The 23,223-nt window shown below is 59.2% G+C and overlaps 1 protein-coding gene across 1 annotated transcript in view; it reads left to right on the top strand.

Moving 5' to 3' along the window:
* Positions 1-20,123, top strand: part of ARL15 (ADP ribosylation factor like GTPase 15) — a 322,033-nt gene extending 301,910 nt beyond the window's left edge. The window contains exon 5 of the mRNA XM_054575339.1: positions 18,310-20,123. Coding sequence (XP_054431314.1) covers positions 18,310-18,462 — 153 coding nt within the window. The 3' untranslated portion in view covers positions 18,463-20,123. The remainder of the gene's footprint in view (positions 1-18,309) is intronic.
* Positions 20,124-23,223: the final 3,100 nt, after the last annotated feature.

Genomic DNA, 23,223 nt, shown 5'->3' with positions numbered 1-23,223 from the left:
TCCCTCAGCAGATTTCCTGCCTTTTTCCGTAACTCACCCGTCGGTTCCCACGCGGGCATCCCGTGTTCCTGGCCGTGGGCCACAGCGCAGCCCCCGCGACCTCGTGGCCATGTGTTCTCGTGGCCGATGCCACGTGGCATGAGGACGGACAGCTGGGGGCCTCCCCGTGGCCGCGGTTCGAGATCAGCCGCTGAGAGTGCGTGGCGCATGAAGCGCGGCGCCGGCGCCTGTCTGCTCCCCAAAAGCCTTTGAGGAGTCGAGCTTCGGTTCCGGTTGCCAGGGCTCTCCCGGCAGACTCGTGGCGGCCCTCTCCCCTCCTCTGACATTGGGGCTTGGTGACCAGGCAGCCAGGGCAGCCGGAACCCCTTCTTCAGGCCGCACGGGGGCCTGGCAGCTCCCCCTGAGGGCCCGGAAAGCGCTGCAGCTGCTCGCCTCAGGGCAGACCCTTGCAGAGTGCTGCTTTTTGGGTCAATAAGGACTTAAGGGCATAAACTACCAGCATTTTTAATGAGTGATCTCGTCCATGATGAGTAAGCAGGCTCTTCCTCGCGGGAGGGGGTGGGGCTGCCTTTTTCCCTCCGTGGGCTCCGGAAAGGCAAGGCTCCGGGTTTCCTGGGCGCGGCCGGTCCTTGCAGCAGGCCTGCGGACTCCCCGTAAACGCTGATGGTACTGTTGATGGAAAGTTCTGAGTTTGAGCTTCCCCCTCTGAAGAATGAAGCCCTTGTCTCAGAGGTGCCTGTATCTTATCTCTAGCCTTTGGAGTAATTCTCTGTGTTCAAATTCCTAAGAGAATTGTTTGATGATTCAATCTGTCGGTATGTTCCACTGATCCGCGTATCTGCAGTGATATCAGAGACCCGCTTAATGAGCTGCAGCTCTCGGAGAAGTCACTGCAGCTGGGCCTGCGAGGCTTTTCTCAGGCAAGCCCAGGTACACACCCCAAGCCGCCCTTCCCGGGAAGAGGGCTGGGCCCCGCCCGGAGGCACAGATGTCTGTCTGGTGCCTTGGTTCACCAGCAAGGAGACAAAATGAAAGCCGTTGCCTTCCCCTAGGGCACTGAACCCGCAGCAAGCTGAAGCTCTGCGGCTCCCGCCGCGGCCCCGCCGCGGAAGCGTGCGCGCGCAGCTCCTGGTTGTCAGGGGTGTGGGCTGGAGGCAGGCCGTCCCCCTGACAGGCAGAGAGCTGCAAATGGCAGGACGTCCGAGTGGGGCGGGGGTGGGGGTCCATCTCTGTAGGGGCCGGTGGGCACAGCACTTGCTCGGCGTGGAGCCCGGTGGCTCCGGGGACGGGCTGGCCTCTGGAGGAGGTTGTCGGGCCTTTCCCTGCTCCCAAACAAGGTCCCTTCTACCTTTTTTTCCCCTACTGGAATATTCTAGGCCAGCCATGTACCTGCTGAGCAAGCTCAGTGTAAAAGGCTTTGGAAAACACGTCGCCCGCTTCTGTCAGAGGCGGCGCCATCTCAGAAAACAGCGCTGTGTGTCCTGGGAGCGAACCTCGCGTTTCCTGTCTGCGTCGCGTTTTGAGTGTCCATCTAGATTTAGGCTGTCAGCTTAAGGTCATCTCTTAATCCAATCTGTTTGCAGGTTGTTTTTGTTTCTTCAGTGAGTAAGTTTAGAATTTCTCTTCAGAGTAGAAGCAGCCAGATGGGCGCAGTGGTGAACCGCACAGCCCCCGGGCTGGCCCACAGCCACGCTGAGGGCACGGCGGGCGTTTCCCTTCCTCGCTTCACGCAGCGGAGTCCAGTGCATACGACGCCCTGCTTGGTCCTGGCGCCCTTCGCGCCCCCTCGTTCCAAAGCGGCAGAGCAGGAGCAACAGGGTTGCGTGGAGAGCGTTTCTTCCCCCTGCCTTTTCCATCTTTGCCACTAAAACAAGTGAACAGAGTGGCCCCTGGCACAGGGGTCTCTCGTCGATCGGGGCACACGAGGGGCCCCCGTCAGGAACAGCACGTTCTCCGTGCAGTTAAACAGAGCGGGCGGTGTTTCGCTTGTTTAACGCCACACGTGAGGACAGCAGTCTAGAGGGTCGTCTCATAGTCTGCAAATGCAGCAAGCCCTTGGCGGGGGGCTGTCCAGACGAGGGGACCCCGCCCCCGCCCCCGCCCGCTGCCGTTTTACCCGTGTCACACAGCTCACTGCACTTGCTGCCTCTCTCCCCCGGCTGCCTGCTGGGCAGTCTTTGCCCACGACGCCTTGCCCGTGCGCCCCGTGGCCCCTGCAGAGGAACGAGCGCACGGCAGGCCGCCATGGCCGCGGGGTCTGGGCGTGGCCGCCTGCGTGCGGCTCCTCAGCGTGGCCAGGCCCTGCTCCCCGTCTGCCTGCCTGCGGCGGGGGGCGGGGGGATCCATCTGGCCTTTCCTGTCCAGTTCCCTCCGTGAACCGCCCCTGGGCTTCTGCCCCGCAGGCCCTGCCCTGCGCAGGGTCCCCGAGGTGGGCGATGGCCTGCTGTGGGCCGGGCGCGCAGGGCCCCGTGTCCTCCCTGGAGAATATGCTCTCCAGCGGGCGGCTGACGGCCCTGACAGGGAGCGAGCGAGCGCGCGAATGAACCACGAGCATCCGTACGTGCGTGTGCACAGCACTGGGGCTGAGGGGCCGTCCGTTCTGGGGGGATATCAAGGAAAACAAAGGGGAGAGGTGACAGAGAAGGGGAGGGACGTTCCAGAACGGGCGAGCTGGCTAAGCAACAGCCCGAAGTGTGAAAATGAACGGACAGTGTATTTGGAAAGACAGTCAGCACTTGGAGCCACAGATTCCAGCAGCACCGGGGCTCCCGTGGTTCAGTTAGGGGTGTGCTCCCTCCCTATTTAGACTGTGACCCCTGGGAGCCCAAGGGCAGACTTTGCTCAGAGAAGGACATCAAGAACGTTGTGGAGTTAAACTGAAGGAACAGGACAGAGCTGTCCGTAACGTGTACGTGCGTGTGCCTGTGTGTCCCTGTGTGTTTGTGTCTGTGTGTGTTTCCTCACTGCTCTCTCCTCTCCTGGTCCCACCCACTCTCTGGTGTCTGTGAATAATGAACTGATTAAAACACTAAACAGAAGGGAAGAGAAGGAGATAACGAGAGAGAAGAAAAGATTACGTTCAGCCTAAACCCTCAGGGGCTGTGACTTCATAGGGAAGGGCTTGTTTATAAATACATATATTTGAATAATTGCACTTGGAGATAGCGTGACTGCTTGCCAGGGCAGGGTGAACACCACTGCCATGACAGAGCCCGGGGACCACCGCGTCCCCGAGAAGGGGCGTCCCTCAGCAGCACAGGCGCCCAAGGGCGGCGGGGGGCAGGCGCGGGGTCTGGGCTCCCGTGCAGGCGGCTGGGGGCGGCGGCGGCTGGGGGGCACAGGAGCGCACGTCTGTCCCAGCTCACCGGGCCTCACCAGAAACCCTGTGCGGTGGGGAGGTCTTCTTGGTACAGTTACTCTGCACTCCATGCCCAAAGGAGGAAGCTCAGCCTAGGACAGTTACCTCTACCCAGAGCCACACAGCTGCGCGTGGTAAAACGGAGGCTTAACCACGGGCGTTTGGGCGCCAGCGCAGTTGACTGTTCCACTAGACCACCAGCCACATGGACCGGGTGGGGGCCTCCAGGGACACCCCTGAGCGAGGAGCGCCCCTCTCGGAAGGGCGGGCACACGTGGGAGTGACAGCACCGAGTGTGGCTAGCTAGCGAGGGACCCGGAAGCGGGGCGTTGCGTGGCACCCCTCTGTTTCGGGTTGTCGAACTGCCTCCGTGGGTTGACGAAGAGCCCACGAGTTAATGTATTTTTAAAATTTTCAAAGACTGCCTGACACACAGGAGCTACGTGGAGAGGGAACGCCTGGGGTCGCCGAGAAGCGCCGAGAGAAGGAGGGTGGGAGGGCGAACCGGGCACCTTCCGTGCGTCCCGCAGAGCCGGCCGAAGCCCCCGCAGCTGCTGGTTTCATGTCCCCACCCACCCCGCCACGGAAAGGCATTTTGGACCGTGTTGTTGGGTTTTATCACGTGTCGTTTAAAACGCCAGATGACATCTGATATCTGATCTAAAAGATAAAAACTGGACAGGGCTGTTAAAATTCCACACCCCAAACCACCACAGGGGAAAAAAATTCCATGCAAACACTGCCACCACCTAAAAAGGAAAGAAAAAGATACGAAAACTGTATTTCAAGCATCATGTGTTTTATACCGTGAAAAAATTGAACAATCCCTTGGATTTCTCTATAAAAGATTGGATTTCCTGAAGAATTTCTTCCTGTGGTGGCCCGTATGTCTTCAAGTGAATGAACTTCAGCCGAGGTTGCTCACACTGAGACAATTCTGAGACATAGGGGTCCGTAGCCCGTGTCACGCCGTGGACGGGCACTTTTATGAAGCCCCCGAAACAGTATGTGCGACCCCCGGCTGGCGACTTTCCACGAAGCCCAGTGTGTTGTGGCGAGAGACGGGTGGGGGCCCCCAGAGCCGGAGGAAGGCGCGGCTCCCGTTTCAGCTCACGCAGCCCCCCGCTTCTGTTCACTGGGAGCTGGAGGCGGCTCCCGGGAGGAGGAGGATGGCGACCCACCGAGACAGAGGCCCGGCAAAGGGCGGGAGGCCGCGCCCACAGCCCCTGCGGGCCGAGCGCCGCGCCAGCTTGGCTTCCCACTGAGCGCCCCGAGTTCCCGCAAGGTCCAGGGGCGTCGTCCTCTGTGGCCGGTGCCCATGGCTGGGCCACGGGGGAGGGTGCGTCCTCCGTGGCGAGGGGGAGCGCTGTTCGAGGACAGCTGTAAAGTGCCCTCCGGCGGCGGTGGGAGATTTAAGGGGCACTCACCCCGTGACAGCATTCTTATAGTAAATGTCGTTCTGAAGCTTGTGTGGCTTTTCCTTGGGGTGACGTTAAATTGGGTGAGACCCTCGTGTTAAACTGCCGTGGAGAGAAGCGGCCCGGCCGCCTCCGGGGGCCCCCACGGGAGCCGTGCTCCCAGGCAGCGCGAGGTTTCCCCGCAGGGAGCGGGAAGGCCCGGCCCGCCGCGACCTTCTGCGCCGGTCGTCTCTCTGAAGGGGCCTGGAGGGGCGCAGGAAGTGCGCGGGTCCCTCTCGTCCCGGCCCTGAGACCCTGGGACGTGTGAGTCTGAGAGCAGCTGTCCTCACCTGAACTGGGCGGCCTGGGAAGAGGGTTTTCCGTTGCGAAGTTAGGAATCCTGAGTGGTGTCCTCGCCTGCCTGGAAGGCCACTGCCTTCCAGAAGCGGACAAACTCTTGAAATGTAAGTGACGTACCATGGATTTAAATCCCCATTGAACTGTGATAGCGACGAAGCGGGCGAATTTTCTTTTCTCCACAAGGGGAGACGCTGCGGTGAGCATTTTGTCGTCCGCTGCGCTTCATGGCCACACAGCGCACGTCTGCGGAGTCTGCACGGTGAGCCGGGCTCCCCGCTTGCGCCTGACTCTGCACCCGGGCACGTCGTTATTTTCTTTAAAAAAAAAAAAAAAAAAGCCCGTTCTGTGTTTTGATTTGTTCATGTGTATGTCTTTATTGGTTTTTTAAAGTACAAAAACTGCCCGGGCCTGCGGTTTCCAGTCCCATAACCCAGAGGGCGACTAAGAAAACGCTCGCCGCCTTTCCTTGCCCCGGGTTGCCCTCCAGCGTCGTCGGTCGGACGTGGCTTCCTCGGTCCCTGTTCCTGCGCCGAGCACTGTTCTCGACTGTGCATGCCCGGCGTCTGCAGTGAACACATTCATGTGGGCGACGGCTGTTTGGACTGTGTTTATCGTGCTGGCGAGGAGGAAAACGGGCCCCAACAGTAGCTGACGTTCATAGTGCGCTTGTTTGGCTTTAGTTTTGCCCTGAGGGGGCAGAAGGGCGGGGGCGGGGGGGCGGGATTGCCTCCCGGCAGAGGAACTCGGGAGGGCGGGCGCCCGTGCCTGCCTTTGGCCAGAGCCTCTCTTGTCCTGCAGGGGACCCACCATGTCAACTTGCCTCTCCTGTCAACTTCTGTTCGTGTCTGTGTGATACGAGTTAGATAAGCTCCTGCACCTTGAGACCGTCTGCAGCATCCCAGCACCCGATGTAGATACGAGCTCGGCACCCTTCTCAAAATTCAGTGCCTGGGTTCCGCCGCCCTGAGTTTCCGTGCACGAGAGGCAATCTGCTTTATAATACCCCACGGGGGGCGCTGCCTGAGAGTACAGAACCCTCGGAGCGGCGCGGCCCTAAGGAAGACTTAGGAAAGCAGAAGATGTCGTTACATTCATAAATCTGTCGCACGTTCATTCATACCACGGAACATGCATCCCTTTCATGCCTACGATGCACTTGAGGACGACTCGTGGGAACAAGATGGATGGCGGCTGGAACAAACGGGGCTGCTTTGGGGGAAGCTTAAATAGCTGGTACTGGAAACGCTTCTTGATGCCCAGGACTTTGAGACAGTCCCTGAGCGACTGCATGGAGTCTCTCCCACGTCACACCTGTCGGGCTTTGCCAGCCCCGACCCCAGAAAACCAAACTCACGCGCGCACCTCCCCAAAGCGCCACCCCTGAGCCCGGAGCCCGGGAGCCCGGGAGCCCGGGAGCCACAGGTGCGTTCGGTGTCGCAAATGGACGTGGTCCGAGGGGTGTCTGAGAGAGCAAACCTGCGTGTCCCCGTGGGCGGGCGCGGGGGGACCGGCCCGGCGAGGGGGTCACGCGGTGGGGGCGTGGGACGTGGCCGTGCCAGCAGACCGCACACTCCTGCCAGGGGCACCTGCCAGGGCGGGCTCCGTCCCGGGAGCCCGCGGGGCCCTGGGGGCAGAGGCTGGGGCGTCCAGTGCGCACACCCCCTCCGGCCGTCACTCACGTGCCATCTGAATAGGCTCTCAATTCACAACTCTGGAGCCACATGGTCAAAATAGCACTTTATATTCAGTGTGAAATTCTTAAAATGAAACCCAGCTGGCGGAGGGGGAAAGCGGGGGAGGGGCCCATTGGGTGGGCAAGGGCTCGCGTTTCCCAGAGAGCGTTCTCAGGCTTTGTGCAGACACGGGAATATTTTAAACCTTGTGCTACGGCCAGAGCGCAGTCCTTAAACCTGAGCTCCAAGGGTCTCATCTGTAACATCTCCTGCAAATATCAAAACCATTAAGAAGCTGCGCAGGCCATGCCAGGTCCTGGCCTGCAGGCGCGGAGCCGCCTGCTCGCTGAGCGAGTGCTTCGGGTCCGGTCGCAAGCGCTGCTGCTCACGCTCTCGGCCAGTGCTTGGCGGCGTCAGCTCCCTTCCGCCCGGGTCTCGGGGCGAGGATCTCCGCCCGGGATGCTGCACGTGCTCGTCGGCCGCGTCTCCTGCCCTTCCCCAGCCCGTGCCCGATGTATCCTGGGCCTCGGTGGCATGCAGGGGCCCTGCGAGGCCAGGCAGACCCCACTCCGGGACACGGTGCTTCCCGCTGCTGGTCCTCGCCTTGCGGCCCTTGGGTCAAACCGCGTAGCCTCCCAGTTCACCGCCTTGGGCTGCCCCTTCAAACGGCACCAAAGGTAGCTCAGCCTGAGGCCTGGGCACGGCACCGCTGGCCTCCCCGACTTCATACGAGGAGTCAGAATGCAGGTAATTCAGCCGCCGAGAGGGACCTCACTTGTCCTCTGTTTGGCGACCCCTGGGCTGCATCTAACCGATGAGAAGCGTGTAGGCGCCCAGTTTCCGGAGGACCGGCTGGGGTCAGATGGGCAAGAATTTACTTCTCTTACCCTGGGTCTCGGAGCGCCCCCTTCCCTCCTTTTCATGGGAAAGATTAGATGTCGTCGTGAATCAGGCTTGATCCCCTTACGTTAAAGGTGATGGAGGCAGGGCCTCAGGTGATTTGTTGACTGAAAATAAACGTGCACGCAGGTGAGAGCCATTCACAGGCCTCCATTTGTATTATCCCATGATTCGCATTTGCCTTCCAGGTAAAAATAGCTCACACGAGCCATCGTTGGTCAGGTGCTGCCATGACTTATATTTCCAAACGCCACAAAATTGCCATCTTACTAATGGAAAATCACTGTGACTTAAGGATGGAAGGAAACAGATAATTTCAAGGTGAAACAGGACCATGATGCAAAACGCCAAGCTTGCCTGTCGCCTGGACAACGGCCCTGGTCGGAGGTGGCCGTCCACGGCACGGCTGAGGGACCCCGGGGGCGACCTCCTGGCGGAACGGTCCGCCCTCTGTCTCCGCGGCCGAGTCCAGGGCGCGGGGAGACGTCCTGCTTAGAGAACGGTTCACAGATGCACTCAGAACGGTGCAGTGCTTTTTCAAGGATGCTGTCCCTCATAATGAGGCGCCCAGTTGTCACCGTGATTTGCCTTCACAGCTGTGACTGTTTCTGCAGAAACCGGCAAGGCTGTGGGGGCGGGGGGAGAGTTATACAATCTTATTTATCCGCCCACTCAGGGCCTGGAGCTGACAGGCACTGGTGTTGAGCCGGACAGTGGACGTGAGGCTCCGCGGCGCTCGGGACTCGGGCCGAAGCGGGTATCCGCGGCCTCCCATCTGCGAGCACCCCGTTCCGGCAGGAGGAAGCGCAGTATTTGAGATGCGCCGTTAAACCGCCCGATCTGTGCTGATCTGAACTGGTCCTGGAACGGTTAATGAAGAGTTGGCTCAAGTGCCTTATCATTAAAAAAACGGAATAAATGCATACTCTAAATAATTTATTTTAACTTAAAACATACCAATGGCACTCATCTTTCGACGCTGGGCCAGGCCTTGCCTGTGAGTACGGGGCCATCAGTGAGAGTCTGTGTTCGAATTCTCCCCTAAAGGGCACCCGTCGCCTATGGTTTTCCGCGCCTGTGCCTTTGAGATGGAGCCAGAGTGGCAAGTGGGGGAATGGCGACCTGCCCCTCCCCTCCCGGGCCTCGGCCTCGACCTCGTACCCAAATCTGATTCGACAGTAGGCGGTCCTTGGCGATTGGCCTTTACTAAGTTCTGTGAACACGTTCCATTCGGTTTTTCAGAGAAAGAGACGTTTCCTTGTCAAGTTCGTCTTTCATTCATTGCTATGGCCCTTAACGAAGCTCCCTCATGGTAACAAGCGAGAGGCTGCCCTTGTGGGAACTGGGGCGGAGCCCGGAGCCGGGGTGAGCAGAGGCGACAGGGAGCTGGCGGCCCTGCCGGGGCGTGGCGTGCACCCCAGCGCGTGTAGTCACGTAGCCGGCACCGCTGTCTTGTCCCCGGGCGGCGGAGGGCCGGTTCATCCCAGACGGGTGGGGGGGGGGAACCGAGAGAGCTCTATTGCGGGACGCGTGAGGCCGGCTGACGGCTCGCCCTCGCCGGAGTCGAGGGGTCCTGCGTGTTGGCCGGCCGGTGGTGGTTCGGGCGCCCACCGAGGGCTCGGGCCGTGCGCGGCAGGGACGGGGGTCGCCCCCAGACGGGAGGCCTGTGCCCTGCTGGTCCGATCAGGACGCCGTCGATCGAAGTGTATTCATGGCATGGAGACTCGTGCAACAGGAAAAGCAAAATAGGAGGCTTGACCCGAAACCAATTTTTAAAGACAGCAGTTTCCTAAAGAAAATTCCAAATAGGAAGCAGAGTAGTGAATGTCATTCACGGGTAAGCCGACATCGAGGCACCTCCGAGGTTTCGGGACGTGAGTCTTTGGGGGTGGAATTGGACGCTCAGGCCGAGGCAGATGCTGGATTTGGGAAACCCCAGGCTGCTTCCTGTGGCGCCGTGTCGCTGGGTCCGAGGCTGTGGCGGGAAGACTGCGGCCCCAAAACCAGAGCAGGGCTCTCAGGCAGGACGGCCCCAGAGCCCCGCCGGCCGGTGCCAGCCTCAGCGGTGGAAGAGCGCCCTGCCGACCCGTTGCGGGGCGGTCGCAGGCTCGGTGGCCGGCGGTCGATGCGCATCCCCCGGTGCCTTCTCACCTCCCAAAACACCCTAGTTCAGCCTGCGCTTTGACACCTGGATACCCGCCCGCCCACCCAGGTGCCGCGGGATGCACAGCTCATGAGTATTAGATAAAAAAAAGAAAGCCCTTAAATGAATCGATTTCGTGGTGCCTGCACGTAGGCAAGCGAGCCATTTATGCAGCAGTTTGCTCGTGCAAAGCGGCCATGCGTGGCCGACAGCGTCGTTCCGGACGTGTTTGGGGCTGTGCTCTCTCCTGCCTGGGCCACACTTGACTGGGCCTCATACATGCTGGTGGAACTGTCTAAACAACCATATCCTATCGCCAGGGAAAAGGTTTTCATACACAGGCTTCTTCCTAAAACCAAAGTCAAGTTGTAACTATTATCCCCCCACGGGAGGGACAGAAGCAGGCGTGACCCCCTAAAAGTGGTCCGCACCCCAGCACTGGACGCTCTCCTGAGGGGGCGGAAGAGGAGCGACCGCAGAAGAGTGGGCAGGATGAGGAGAGGGAGGCGGCCACGTGGCGCACCGGGGACCGGGGCCGCCCTGCTAGGACAGCGGCGTCGGTCCGTGCCCTCCACGCGCCAAGGTGGGTAGGGCGCGTTGTTTGGACCCAGATGAAAGGCAGCGCTCGAAACCGAGGTGTCCTGTGTGCGTCTTTTACTGGAGATGTTGTTTTCCATGATAGGTTGTTTTCTTTTCTGTTTGCGGAACAGTTCATTGCAGCCGCCTGGGGGCATGTGTGGAGCGGCGCTTAATGCAATCAGGCCCCGGTGCTGAGGTCCACGACGCCCCCGCTCCTGCAGCGAATGTGGCCTGCGGGCCTACGGGCGGGGGCGGGGGGGGGGGCGCTGCCTCCGGTTCCCGCTGGCTTCCTTCCTTTGCGCACGTGTTAAGGTGGGAGAGAACGTAGTACATGTGTGGTCGCCTTCCCCTTACGGCGCCAGCTCTGTAGGTAAGTTTAAATAATTAAACGAGCACCCTCCCATGTGTGGCCTTGTCCTGGGTACCTCAGAGGCTACCGCGTACCTGTCTCATTGCTCTCTGCCCTCCAGGAACTGAGGGCTCAGACACGTGGAGAAAAGCCGAGTGATTGCCCAAATCTGTGTGACCTCGTGAACCCGGGGGGACATGGAGACCGTCATAGCCTGCTGGACATGTGTCGTCCCCGCCGAGCCTTGGTACCCTGACCCATTCGTTTGTACAGCAGCTGTTTCTAATGCCTGCCTTCAGGAGAAAGCCATGGCTCATAGGAAAGAATCTGTAGTAGCCAAAGAGTAGAAACAGCCCCAGTGTCCGTCGACTGAATACGTGTGAACGTGGAAGGGTGAGCGTGATCTAGCCATGCAGGGCAATGTTATTCCACCACAGAAAGGGACGGAGTTCTGAAACATGCCGCAGCGTGGGGAACCTTGAATACATTAAGCCCAGTGAACAAAGCCAGACACAACTGAATTTAAAATGGGTGACTTCAGAGTTGGCCTTCTCTTAGACAGGCACGGGAATGTAGTTACGCTTGTAAATAGTATTAGAAAGTACCAGAACCTGAGTCATTGAGTTTATCAGGGTAATGGAAGAAATGTTTAAGCATTCCGACTGGGGAAAAAGAAGAATTCTCAGCAACTTGAGGATGTTTGGATTATTAGACAGTCTAAATGCTTAAAAAGAAAATTAAATCTATTAAATGTGTAAATGGAGTTTTGAGATGTATAAGGTGCATACCTTGGCTTTTGGCAATTGTTCTTCTGAAAGGGGCCACATAGTAAATGTTCCACCAGGGGTGTCCGCCCTGCGGCCCGTGGATGGTAGTGAACGCAGCCCGACACAAAATCGTCAATTTACTTAAAACCTGTTTTTGCTCCTCAGTTCTCGTTAGTGTTTGTGTATTTAATGCGGGGCCCAAGACATCTCTTCCTCTTCCAGTGTGGCCCAGAGACGCCAGGCGGCAGGCACCCCTGCCGAGGCTTTGTGGGGCGTGGCTGTCTCCGGCCATTACTCAGCTCGCCGTGGGACTCAAACGGTGCTCAGCATCCTGACATATTGTCGGAGTTTACCAGCTGCATCAATAGACTGTTGCGGTTTTTAAGTTGGATATAATTGCTTCAGGGAAAACTACACTTTGTCGATTTCAAAAGTTGTTTTGTAAATTTAACAACTTGCGTATCCCTCTGTAAACGGAGTCACCGCGGCAGCGCCCCTGCGCACTGAGGGCCACCCTCGAGGACGGACGGGTCACCCTGCGCCCTGGCCCGACCCCGCAGCCTTGAGCGGGTCTCCCTGCGGGCGAGCCGGGCGGCCCCAGGGAGGCGGGGCGGCCTTTGCCGGGAGGGTGGGCCTCCCGCGGGCGCCCCGGAGCCCCGCCAGGCCCCAAGGGCCCACTGCTCTCTGCCCCCAAAGCGTGAGCCAAAGTGGAGAGGCGGAGGGCTGGCAGGGGAGGGCGCGGGGGGCCGCAGCCAAGCACCCCCTGAACCCCGCGTCAGGCCAGGCGAGGCGGCTCTTTCTCCCGGAGGCGCCGAGAGTAAGTACTCCAGGCTTCGAGGGGCACGGCCGGCCCCGTGGCCACCGCTCGCTCTGCGCTCAGGGCAGGAGAGCAGCCGCAGATGCGCGTGTGAGCAAGGCTGTGCCCCGCGACGCCCGCTCTCAGGGAATTTCGGTGCCGGGGCCGGGGGGGGGGGGGACCCTTTGCGGCCGCTGTGATGAGGGTCACTCCTCCCTTGTAGAGATTCTTCTCTACCTTGAAGGCTTCCCCTTGAGCTAATGGCAGGACATTGGGGGGACTTAAAACCAGAGCACTTCTGGGCGGCCCCTTTGCACCTGGAGACACCCGCAGGCGCCACTGCAGCCGGGAGGGCGGGGCACGCCTGGGACAAGGGCCCGCGGGCCCGCTGTCCAGTCCCTGGAAACAGGACACGCCCACTCCTACCCCTGCCTCTCCCAGTCATCGCCCCCTAAGCAAGCTTTTGGGATAGAATCAAGCCAACCCCCAGGTGTGTCAAAAAAGAGATCAATGTCACTTATTCGCACTTCAAGGTTCACAGTTAAACAAAACTAGGAATGCTTTTCAGACCCACCCCCGGGACGCACGGGTCATTTCATGTGGCGATGCGAGGACACGCCAAGGCCTGTGCCGGGGAAGGCCGGGCTCCCGTGTAACTGCTGTCACGACACAGGCCGCGCCTTCGCGCCGGGCCGCTGCCTGGAGGCTTCCACGGAGGCCCGGGCCCGAGCGCAGCCCTGCCCCGCGGCCGCGTCTGCTCTTTCACCGCTCCCGGGTCAGACAGGCTACCTTTTGCTTAAGAGGAACCCGTCCTACCAGAAAGACACTAGCACATCATGCCGCGTGTTCTGGAAAGTCCTCACGCATTCCCAGAGCGCTCCCCGCCCTGGTCCTGCGCGTCCGTTGGCGCCGAGCTGCCACTTTCTGGCCCCTATTAGCACTCAGGGAAGAGAACTAGTGTCTGCTGTGTTGTACCATCGTTGGGACTGTGGCAAATCGGTGTTATCTGTCTTATTTATCTCTGCCTTTAACGACCTATTTAGCCCCTTCCTAAGGACATTCGAGCCCTGAGAGCCGGCCCAGGAGGCAGGGACAGCGGGGACAGCGGGGGCCACTCTCTGGGCGAGCCTTGCTCAGACCCAGCTGCCCGAGGACACGCTCACGAGAATTGTAATGACACCCTGACGCTTCACCTGCAGACCGGGTCCTGCAGCCGCGGGGCAGGTTTCCCCTGACGCGCGGGACGGGCACCAGGCGAAGCCTGCTCCGTGAGCTCCCGCGGCCGAGACCCGAACGCCGCGGACCCCTGTGCCAGCGGGCGCACACGGAGCAGCCGGGCATGGAGTGTTTAACCGCCGGCCCTAGGAAGAGGTCCCGGTCGTTCCACTGGCAGGTCTCCAATGGGAATGCGCCAGACCACAGCCGCCGTCCCGGCTCCTGCGATCGGACGCCCTCGCAGCTGGCGTTGGGAAGGGGAGGTGCGCAATGAGCGTTTGGATAGGAACGTCCCCTCAGTGCGACATCTTCTTGCAACACGTACGTCCACGCTCACGGCCGACGCCCGCGGCTGAAGCGAGGAGGCGGGGTGTGGACGCGCCGGCTCCCGCCCCCCGTGGACAGCCGGAACGTAGCATACAGGGTTTCAGGTCGGCCCTGGTTTCACCAACGAGCTCAAAACTGACGTGAACCTGTCTCACAAAAACAGCATGCACGCGGTTCTGAGGAAAGTGCACACTGTGCGGTGGACACGCCGTGGGCATTAAAAACGACACGAGAACCGTAACGGCTTCTGGGTCACAGCCGCGAGCGCGGCCGGGTCTCGCTCTGTCCCCGCGCCCCCTGGACACTCCCAGCCCTGGCCCGCGGTCTTCCCCCGGCGCTCCCTGCGTGGGTCCCCGCATCGCCCTGAGGCCCCACCGCCTGTCTCCGCTGCTGTCTCTCTCTCAGCCTGGACTCCGGGAGACTGACTCCTTCTCCAGAGATGGAGAAGGTGCCTTTGTTTCTGAAGGTTCTGTTAACAGACCCTTCTGCTAGGGCGCTTCCTGTTCAGATTGCCTTAGGTGAGTCAAGGTTTAGTCTGAATGCGCATGTGCCTCCTGTGGGAATCCGTGGCCTGCCTTCCCTCCAGGCCACGTGTGGCCTAGACGCCGTCGGGGTGGGGGGGCGGGGGAGGAAGCCTGCGGGGAGCCGGGCAGCGCGAGGGCCTGTGAGGGCCGCCACGGAGCCGCGGCTGCGGGGCTCTTGGGACCTCGCCGAGCACGTGGTGAGCACGGTGCCCTGCAAGCCGCTGTGTCTGTTTCCTCTTGCATCTGGAGAACCCCTCCTAGAACGGGACGCAGGTCAGGTGGCCCGTCCAAGCACGCCCACGCGGCCTCCATGCACATCCCTGTCCCCAAATCCACCCCCACTGCCTCGCCCGTGCCCACTGGTGCTTGAAGCGCTCCCAGGCCACCTCTGTGCTCGCAGGTCTCATCAGGAAGCGCTGGGGGAAGGAAGGACGTCGTGCAAGGCCAACTTGCAGGGTGCAGATTCCCAAAGCCCCTGATAACGACCCTGACCCCACCACGCCCACCCCCGTGCTTCCGAAGGGTCTTGTGGAGCCTGCTGGCTTCCCCACAGAGCGAGTGCGCCTGCTGGGTGCCGGCGGGGCGCGAGGGGAGGGCAGGCGAGCGAACGGCCAGTGGTGGGAGTGTGGGATCCCCGGCCAAGGGCGGAGGCCGGGTCCCCAGGTGGCGCGCCGGACACGGCGTGGCGGGGCTGGGGGAGCATCTCAGTTACAGCAATGCCACCTTGGTGCCAATGGCATTGAGTTCACAGCCCTGGTGGGTGGCATGTTCCAGGACGCACAGCCCAGTCCCTGGCCGGGAGGAACTGCCACACTCTGTAACGCTTTTTAATGTCCCGCGTCCACTCTCGTGGGTCCAAGCCCTGTTTACAGACACCTGAGCGCAGACCTTAGCCCCCTGTCTCACAGGAAGAGGCGGTGACCCCTCCGGACTGTGCCCCCCCGCCCCCACCGTGCTTCTGCCCGAGCCAACGCGGAGCGGCCAGGGCCTCCGTTCTCCAGCCGCTTCCAGTTACCCGTGACGTGGGAGCAGCGGGTAATCTGTTTCAAAGGCTCACGTTCATTTCCTCGAGTTAAAAAATTTATCTGCGTAAGAAAATAACCCTTAAAAAGTTGTGTCTATTATTAAAAAAGAATAGGTCCTTACATGACAGGCAGTTTTTTAACCTCAAAAACAACATCGGAGGTAAGCATGTGATTTGTCCCCTTTCTTTAAAATTATACCTCAGCCGCGGAAGGACCAAAATTAAAAAAAAAAAAAGCAATGGGGATAAGTGACATGTCTGTAATTGTTACTGTAATAATAATACAGGGAGGTAAAAATGAGTTCGGGTTAACATAAGAAACCTAAATTAGAACGTCACCGTGAGGGAGGAGCCCCAGTTGAAGCAGCAAGTCCTCGCCTGCCCCCCGCACCCGCCGCGGGGCGCTGCTTGTCCTTAGAAACGCGAAGCCCCGGGTGACGAGAAGCTGGTTCCAGGCGTGAGCACGGCGCGCGCTGGACTCCCGTGTCGCCGGGACCGGCCTCGCTTTACAGCCGGCAGCGGCAGGGTTGCGGGCGAGGCGTCCTCTGGGTGCCCGCGGGGAGAACGGGCAGGTTGGGCCCCGCCTGCTGGGGCAGCCGGTCGGAAAGCCGCTGGTTCCCAGCCGTGCGTGTCTGCCTCCCGCCGCGGCCCCCGTGCTGGGTGCGCGGCCCGCCGTGGACGCTCCCCCTCGCCTCTCACGTTTCACATTCAGCAGGAACAGCTCCTGAAACACGGCTACTTACCTCGAGCATCTTCCACGTGGGCCTGCACGATGGGCTGTACCTTCGGTTGCCTAGAAACCAACCCAGTGGGAAGCTAGAAACCTTACGGGGGGGGGGGGGGGGCTATTGCAAAATACCACAAATGACATTTTGTGACTGTGTAAATCTAACCTTGTTTTCAAATGAGCTGCTCGTGTGCTCCCAAGATCGAGTCTACGAACTTGTAAACGACCCGTGGGGAGGAAGTATTGTTAGGGTGACCTACACTGGCTGTGTGTGTCGCCTCCTTTGCTCTAGCGTCAGCGACCTCGCCCCGGTGGCAGCAATGCTCGGGGGGCACCACCTCCTCCGCGGGCCGCCCACCGGCGCCATTGTGGCCCGGTGCCCTGGCTGGGCCTCTGCGGGAGACGCAGGCGTCTCCGTTGTTGATGTCTGGGGGGCAGCCCCGGGACTTCAGCCTCTCCCGCCCCCGGCCCTCCCGCCCACTCTCCCCTCCGGACCGGCGCCACTCTCCAGGCTGAGCGGCTGCCTGGCAGGCCCTGCTCCGGGGGCGGGAGTGGGGGCCGGGGGCCGGGGGCCGCCCGTGCCGCTTGGCCCACGCGCGCCGTTTTACACTCTCTCGCGAGTGAGCTGTTTGCAGCGCCCTAAAGAAAGGAAACTAAAAGAACGCCCCTTACGTATTTCATGAGGGAGAATCCTCTTAACGTGATTAGTAAAAAAAAAACCTGCGGCAGAGATTTTTCTGAAGCTGTGCACCTATTTTCTGACTGTGACATTCTCGTTACACTTCAGAGCCCAAATGAGTGAGGACGCATCGATTCTCGAGTCTTTCTTTTTCAGGAAGAGCAGTGTTCATTATGAATTTGCAGACATCTGTAGGAGGACGTCTGAGACGCCCCTGAGCTGGCGCACGCTCACTCGTGTGTGGCTCCTAAACCAGCATAAAAACGCAGCGCGCGTCCTGTGTCCTTGCCCCGTCCCGCCTGTGCGCACACGTGAGCGCCGCTTCGAGCGGTGCCTCTCCGCTGCCCACGCTCGTCTGATTCTCGGGCCGATACAGGCACAGTGAAACCGCAGTCGGGAACGGCATTAAGGTCGGGGCACTTATTTTTTTTTGCCAGGGTCACGTGTGACCGAGGTCATCTCCCATGGCGCCTTGGATGTAATGAAGTTTGTTGACCAGGGATGTTTTTGAATAGCGCCTCTGCTGCTGTTGGCACTGACTGTGTTTTACGTTGTGAAACCCTTACGGGACTACAAATACAGGATTCTGGTGGGGGGTGCGTGTGTGGATTCACGAGCTTAGTACTTTATTATACCCTTTGAGAGAAGATCGTCAGTACTTCTGAAGGTCATGACAATTTGAAGTTGACTTAAAGCCAGGAGTCAGTAATCCTGGATACTGTTAGAATCCTCGCCGATGCCCTGAGCAAGACGGTGCCGGCTTACTCGGGGGACGGGCACCTAAGATAGCCGGCGCTCGGCCCACAGACCGGCCACGTCTTGGTTTTTCCCCACCTGCAAATTCAGGACGAGGAGGGGGAAGCTGGGAAACGTCATGCACGGATGTGTATTTATACAAGTTCATAGATACGTTCACACACACGTGGTTTCCTTCCTCTTTCCTAAAAACCGCCTCCCCGGGTCTCAGAAATACACACTAGAAATTTAAGAAGAGAAAAGAAAGATGAGTTAAGTTAAATTGTATTTCTAATTCTGTGTGTCTTCGATCAAAAGAACGGCCTCGAGTGCCTGACGGGGCCCAGGCACTCCTGCGGGCGGGCGGGCGGGCGGCGTGGCGAGAGCTGCTCCCCACCAACCCCCCGCCATCGGCCTGGCAGACTTGGATCCACGTGGCGGCCGCCGCCTGCTCTGCCGTGTGACACACGCGGTCCGCGCAGCTCTTCCCGGGCTCCCTCAGGCCCCCGTGCCGCCAAGTGTGCGGACGGAACGGGGACTCATAGGCGGGCCCTTCACCCCTAAAGAAAACACTCCTGGGCCCATGCGCAGCCCGCATTCTAACTACAGCTGGGGGTGGGTTTCTAGAAAGTTCTGGGCATCACCGTTCACATATGTTCTTCCTGAAACCGCCCTACTTTATCACTCTCAGCATGTCGCTATGGGAACAGTTCCGATGTCATTAACAACACATTTATCTTCTGTGTCCCCCTTAAGGTCAAGAAATACTTTGAGCTTGAACCCCTGGCCCGTGGAAAACGCTGGATCCTGCAGCCCTGCTCGCTGGACAACGTGGACGCTCTGAAAGACAGCTTCTGCCAGCTGATAACTTTGCTGGAAGAGAAGGACCACGACGTCGTGAGAATGTGAAACCTGGCCGAGAAAACGGGTCCCCGGAGGCCTTGAACCTACCTTGTTAGTTTCTCATTTTAATGTTATTTTGGTGTCAGGACGTTATTAGAATGGCTTCAGTCTCTGTTTTCCTCTGGTTATCTCAGACTCTCATCTCTCTGTTAAAGTGACTATTCTGTACCTCGGTTGAGTCACCGTCGGCACTAACGACAAGCACACACTACTGAGAGAGAGCTCCTTCTCTGTTGACCACTAACGCTCTCCACCGCATGCCTCTTTCTTCTGCGGTCGAAGCGCCTCCTGTGCGCTGAGACGGATGGAGCTCGGGGCTCACACAAGTCCCGTTCCCTGGCGGAGGACTCAGGGACACTCAGAGCCCCGACCCACCTTCCCTGGGCTTAGGGCGGGGCGTGGTGTGACTGGGTCCCCCGGGATATGTGCCCCATTTCAAGATCTCTCGGGGGTTTTGTTTTATCTTCTTGTATTTCTTTGGTTTTTGTATACTGGCCTTACAGACGAGGGGAGAGAAATGAGCACCAAAAGCTCTGGCTAATTTCCTTACGGGAAAGGAATGCCCCGCCACGCCAGAGCCCCCTTTGGAGAACTTGAGGACCAGCCGCCTCCCGTCCCCTGCATTGTGGCCGGTCCCGCTCCCCCTGCGGGCGCAGAGGCGTTGCTTGAGCCTCTGGGGGGGGGCGGTTAGAGGAGATCTGGCCGATGCTGCGGCGCCGATGACAGTTCCGTCAGGGCCGCCGGTATTTTTTCAATGGAAAGTTTATCCTGCATGAAGTCATAGGTGTCTTTTTCTAAAAATCTTGTGTCTGATTAAAAGAGAAAAAATGATTTTTAAAATAATAGACAAAATTTTTTAAAACCGCCACAGGAAGCCTCGTCCCCGCCGGCGGCGGTTCAGGCCAGCGCGGCTTCGACAAACGCAGCGTCGCCTGTGCTTCCCTCAGGAGGGGCCGAGGTGGCTGCCGGCGCCCTGGCGTCTCCGTCCGGGTTTCCCTTACAGGCCTCTATTTTCAGGGGTTTCCACGTGCTCGGGCCGCAGCGAGTAAATAATTTTAGGGCCCACATTCAATCTTTGGAACGAGAATTTTTTTTCCCTTTAAATGATAAAATGACCTAGAGATAAATGTACAGTTTTACTGGAGTTTGGCTCCTTTGACCTTTTCTAAATCAGGAATAATCAATGGGTGTAGAGGTTCATGGTTGAAGTACCCTTTGAGGCATTCTGTAGATTTCTGGCCACTTAAACGACTACGTGGCCCGACCACAGGAAACAGCTCCCCTCACCTGAGCAATAAAACATGTTTTCGATCGTTAGGTGGCCTGGCCGCTCCCCGAACCCCAGAGCCTCGCGTGGGGCCGCACCCGACGCAGCGCCTGGTCCTTCTCCAGGACACGTGCCACTTCCCTCTCGCTTTTGTGGTTTCCTCTCATAGGCGGATTTTAATGAAATTGTTACTTTTGAGACATCGAACCCTTGCGTGAGCTTGTATTTTTTAATTGAATGGATCATAAAAGATTCCCGGGCACTTTTGTCTACGGCCTCCGTGACTCTTTTTACACTGTGTGGTCGGCGAGCGGCACAAAACTTTGACTCCGATGACCAGTTGCACAGTCCCTGCCTCTGCCGTGTCCTGCGTGCTCGTCTCTGACAAATAAATGATTATCAGGCATCGCCGCCTCTGCACGTTCCTTGAGTGCCGCGTGTCGTCTCTCCGCGGCGGCGCGCCCCGCGGCTGGCTGCTCCCGGGCCATCTGTCAGCGGACCCCCCGGGTCTGTGTGTGCCCCTGCCCAGCCCCGCGGCTGTCTGCGCGCTCAGCCGGCGGAGCGAAAACGTTATCCATCAGCGCCCGGCAGCAGCTGTTTTTGACAAGTTTCTGTCTGACGCCTAATGCTTTACAACTGTCAATAACGCTCCCCCTTGTCTCGCAGCACCCTGTCCTTGTAACCCTGGAATGTGCTGTGTTTGGGAAATCATGTGGGGGAGGGGCGGGGGTGGGCGGTGGGTGTTGCTCCCTCCCTACCCGTGAGGTGCCAGCGAGGTGCCACAGGTGTCTTAGTTTGCATATTCCGATAGCACACAGGAAAAACCATCTGCTGTGTCTTCCTCCACTGGGCTTCTTGTTGCCGTTACGGAAGTTACCTGTTTTTTGTCCCTGAGCTAAAACTGTTGCCTCTTTGTAACGGCAATTAATTGATAACTACAAGACCTTGTATCTACTGTCGCTTACAGTATCGGTTGCTGATTAACTGCCCTGCCACGTGTCTCTCTGTGAAAAGATACTGTATCTGTGCCCAGAGGCTGACAGGCTCGTGGGGGCCGAGCCCGGCCGGAGAGCCGGTGCTGTCTCCCAGGGCGGATGAGCGCTGAGCGGCCGGGGTTCTCAGGCTGCTGCTCCGGCCCGGCGTGTGGGAGCCCCGGGTTTCTGTTTACTCTAGCGGTGCCCGCTGAAGTCTTCACAGCAGGTTCTGCCGCTCTTGGGGCAAAACATGATGAATTCACACTACCTTTGAAGCCATTGTGAAAACCTTAAAAGACAAAAAAAAAAAACACAAAAGCCAGCGCCTTTTCTGGTTGGTTTGTGAGCCTGGTCAGAGTGCGTGGGAGGTCAGCGTGGAGTGGCCTCCTGCGGCCGGGCCTCCGCTGTCAAGGCGGCTTCCCGAGGCAGGCGTGTGGGGCCGCGAGCTCTCCCACGGTGGCCGGGGCCCGCGGGAAATACGGCAGTGTTTTCAAGGGGCTCGAGAGGAAACACTGCATTTACAGGTCCATCCTTAAGGATGAGAGTATTCTGTAAAAGACAAGAGTGAGAAAGAAAGGTAAAAAGATCGGTGGACAGAAGGAGAAAGAGAAAGGCAGAGGTGAAAAAAGGACATCGCAGAAGATGAAAAACTCAAACCCCAGCGCTGTGTGGTCCCCAGAGCCACGGTCCTGCTCACGCTGCCGCCTGCAGGCTGGCCCGCCACCCCCCAAGCGCGGGCCTGCGTTCCTGGTTTTGTTTCCCAGGTGGCCGATGAGCAGTTACCAGCTCCTAAGCATCTCCGATCCATCCAAGCATATTGGACAGAACCATAAGAATTTAAAGCCGGTGGGGTTTTCTTAATGCCCAGACAGAATATTTCAACCTGAGTGGAAACCTAATTCACGCCTGGCTCATGGTCTTGATAATTTTGGAATGCACTTTCATTGACCTCCTGACCTAAGGGTGCAAATGGGGGAGAAGGAGGAAGGGGGTGGGGCGAGGAAGTGGGCGTTGCCCTGTGGGGTCCCTCATGTTCATTGAGTTTGGGAGGGAGGCTCCGCCTTTGTTACACAGAAGCTGGAGGAGAATAGGGATCCCCTGCCGCCTCCGTCCCTGAGGCAGAGCCCTCCAGATCCAAGTTCACTCCGGGAAACGCGGTATCCCCTCTTACTGGAATTACTGGCTCCCAGGGTTCACCACCGAGTTGCCAGATGAGGTGATTTGCATCTCAGGGAGGAAGGTTTCCCCCACCAGAAGCAACTGAACAGCCCAGTGCCGGCCCCTGCTCCTCCCTGTCCCCCCCTCTTCCACCCCCTCGAGAGCTGCCCCTCCCCTTCCCCCCTCCCCCCGCCCCCACGTCCGCACTGACTTAGGGCCCCTGAAAAGGTCCCTTCTGAGACCCAGAGCCAAGGATGGGGTATCGGTTCCCCCTCCCCTTCTCCATCCTCTTTGAATTAAAACCTCAATGTAAAAACGTTCCTTGTACCTACTGTCTCATCCAAGCTGGAAATTCTGACTTTCTGTCCTGGGGAGTCACCTGCTTGTGACAAACTCTTCACAGAGTGACTCTCTGGGAAACCAATGCGAAGAATTTACAGGGCACCAGCAAGAGTTTCTCCAACACACTGCTGTCACCTCCCTTTCTTTACAAAACAGGGAAGAGCGTGTGGATTTTCTCTCTTCTCACCCTCCTCCGCCTCCTCCAGGAGGCTGCGAAAGGTCAGCTGCCAGTCCCCTGTCCCCGGTCCCCAGTCCCCAGGCTGAGCCGTGCCCGCCCCACCCCTGGCTCCGAGCTCCCACGGGCAGGCATTTCCAGGGACGCCCTGTGTTAACAGCCACCTCCACAAGGGCCCTGGGGGTTGCAGCAGCCTCGCGCCCGCGCACACCTTGCGAGGCCCCCGCCGCCCTGTCTGGAGTGTGGAGGTGGGGGGCTCTTGGGTCTCACGCCCTCCCTGGCTCAGCCAGGTTCACAGGCTCACCTGGGAGCTGCCATCGAATCTCACTTTTAAAAAAAGGCCTGCCAGCCACCACAGAGGGGGGTCCCTTTTGTCCCCTTTCTTTCTCATTCAGAAGTCGCTCCCTCCTGCCCTGATACTCTCAGCACTTTCCACAGGGACAGAGTCGCTCCGCCCGGTTGCTGGCAGCGGCAGCGGCACCGCGGCCACTGGGGCAGTGAGCTGGCCGTGTTGTCCCCGGACGGGAAAGCCAGGCTCAGGCCCGTGGGGTCAGGACGCACACATGCCTACAAATGAAAACAGGCCTGGTCTGAAGGGCGACGCGGTTCCCTGGCCTCTGCGCCCGCGTCCTGGGGGGCGGGACGTGGAAGGTCGGGGAGCGGCAGCTCACACGGGCCTGCGGCTGCTGGGGTCACCGCCGGCCCTGCCTGCGGGTCGGAGCTCCCAGCCGGGGCACCGCGACCTGGGCCGGCAGGTGACTCGTGGACAGACAGAGGCGGGAGCTTCGGCATCAAACAGCTGTCGGACCCTAGAGCAAGCCGCTGTGAACGGCAGCTCCACGAGCAGCGGG

Source organism: Pteronotus mesoamericanus, unplaced genomic scaffold (assembly GCF_021234165.1).
Source record: "Pteronotus mesoamericanus isolate MK-2021 breed Mesoamerican mustached bat unplaced genomic scaffold, CSHL_Meso_final contig_29, whole genome shotgun sequence".
Taxonomy (NCBI): Eukaryota; Metazoa; Chordata; class Mammalia; order Chiroptera; family Mormoopidae; genus Pteronotus; species Pteronotus mesoamericanus.
This window is presented reverse-complemented; position numbering and strand designations above follow the sequence as displayed.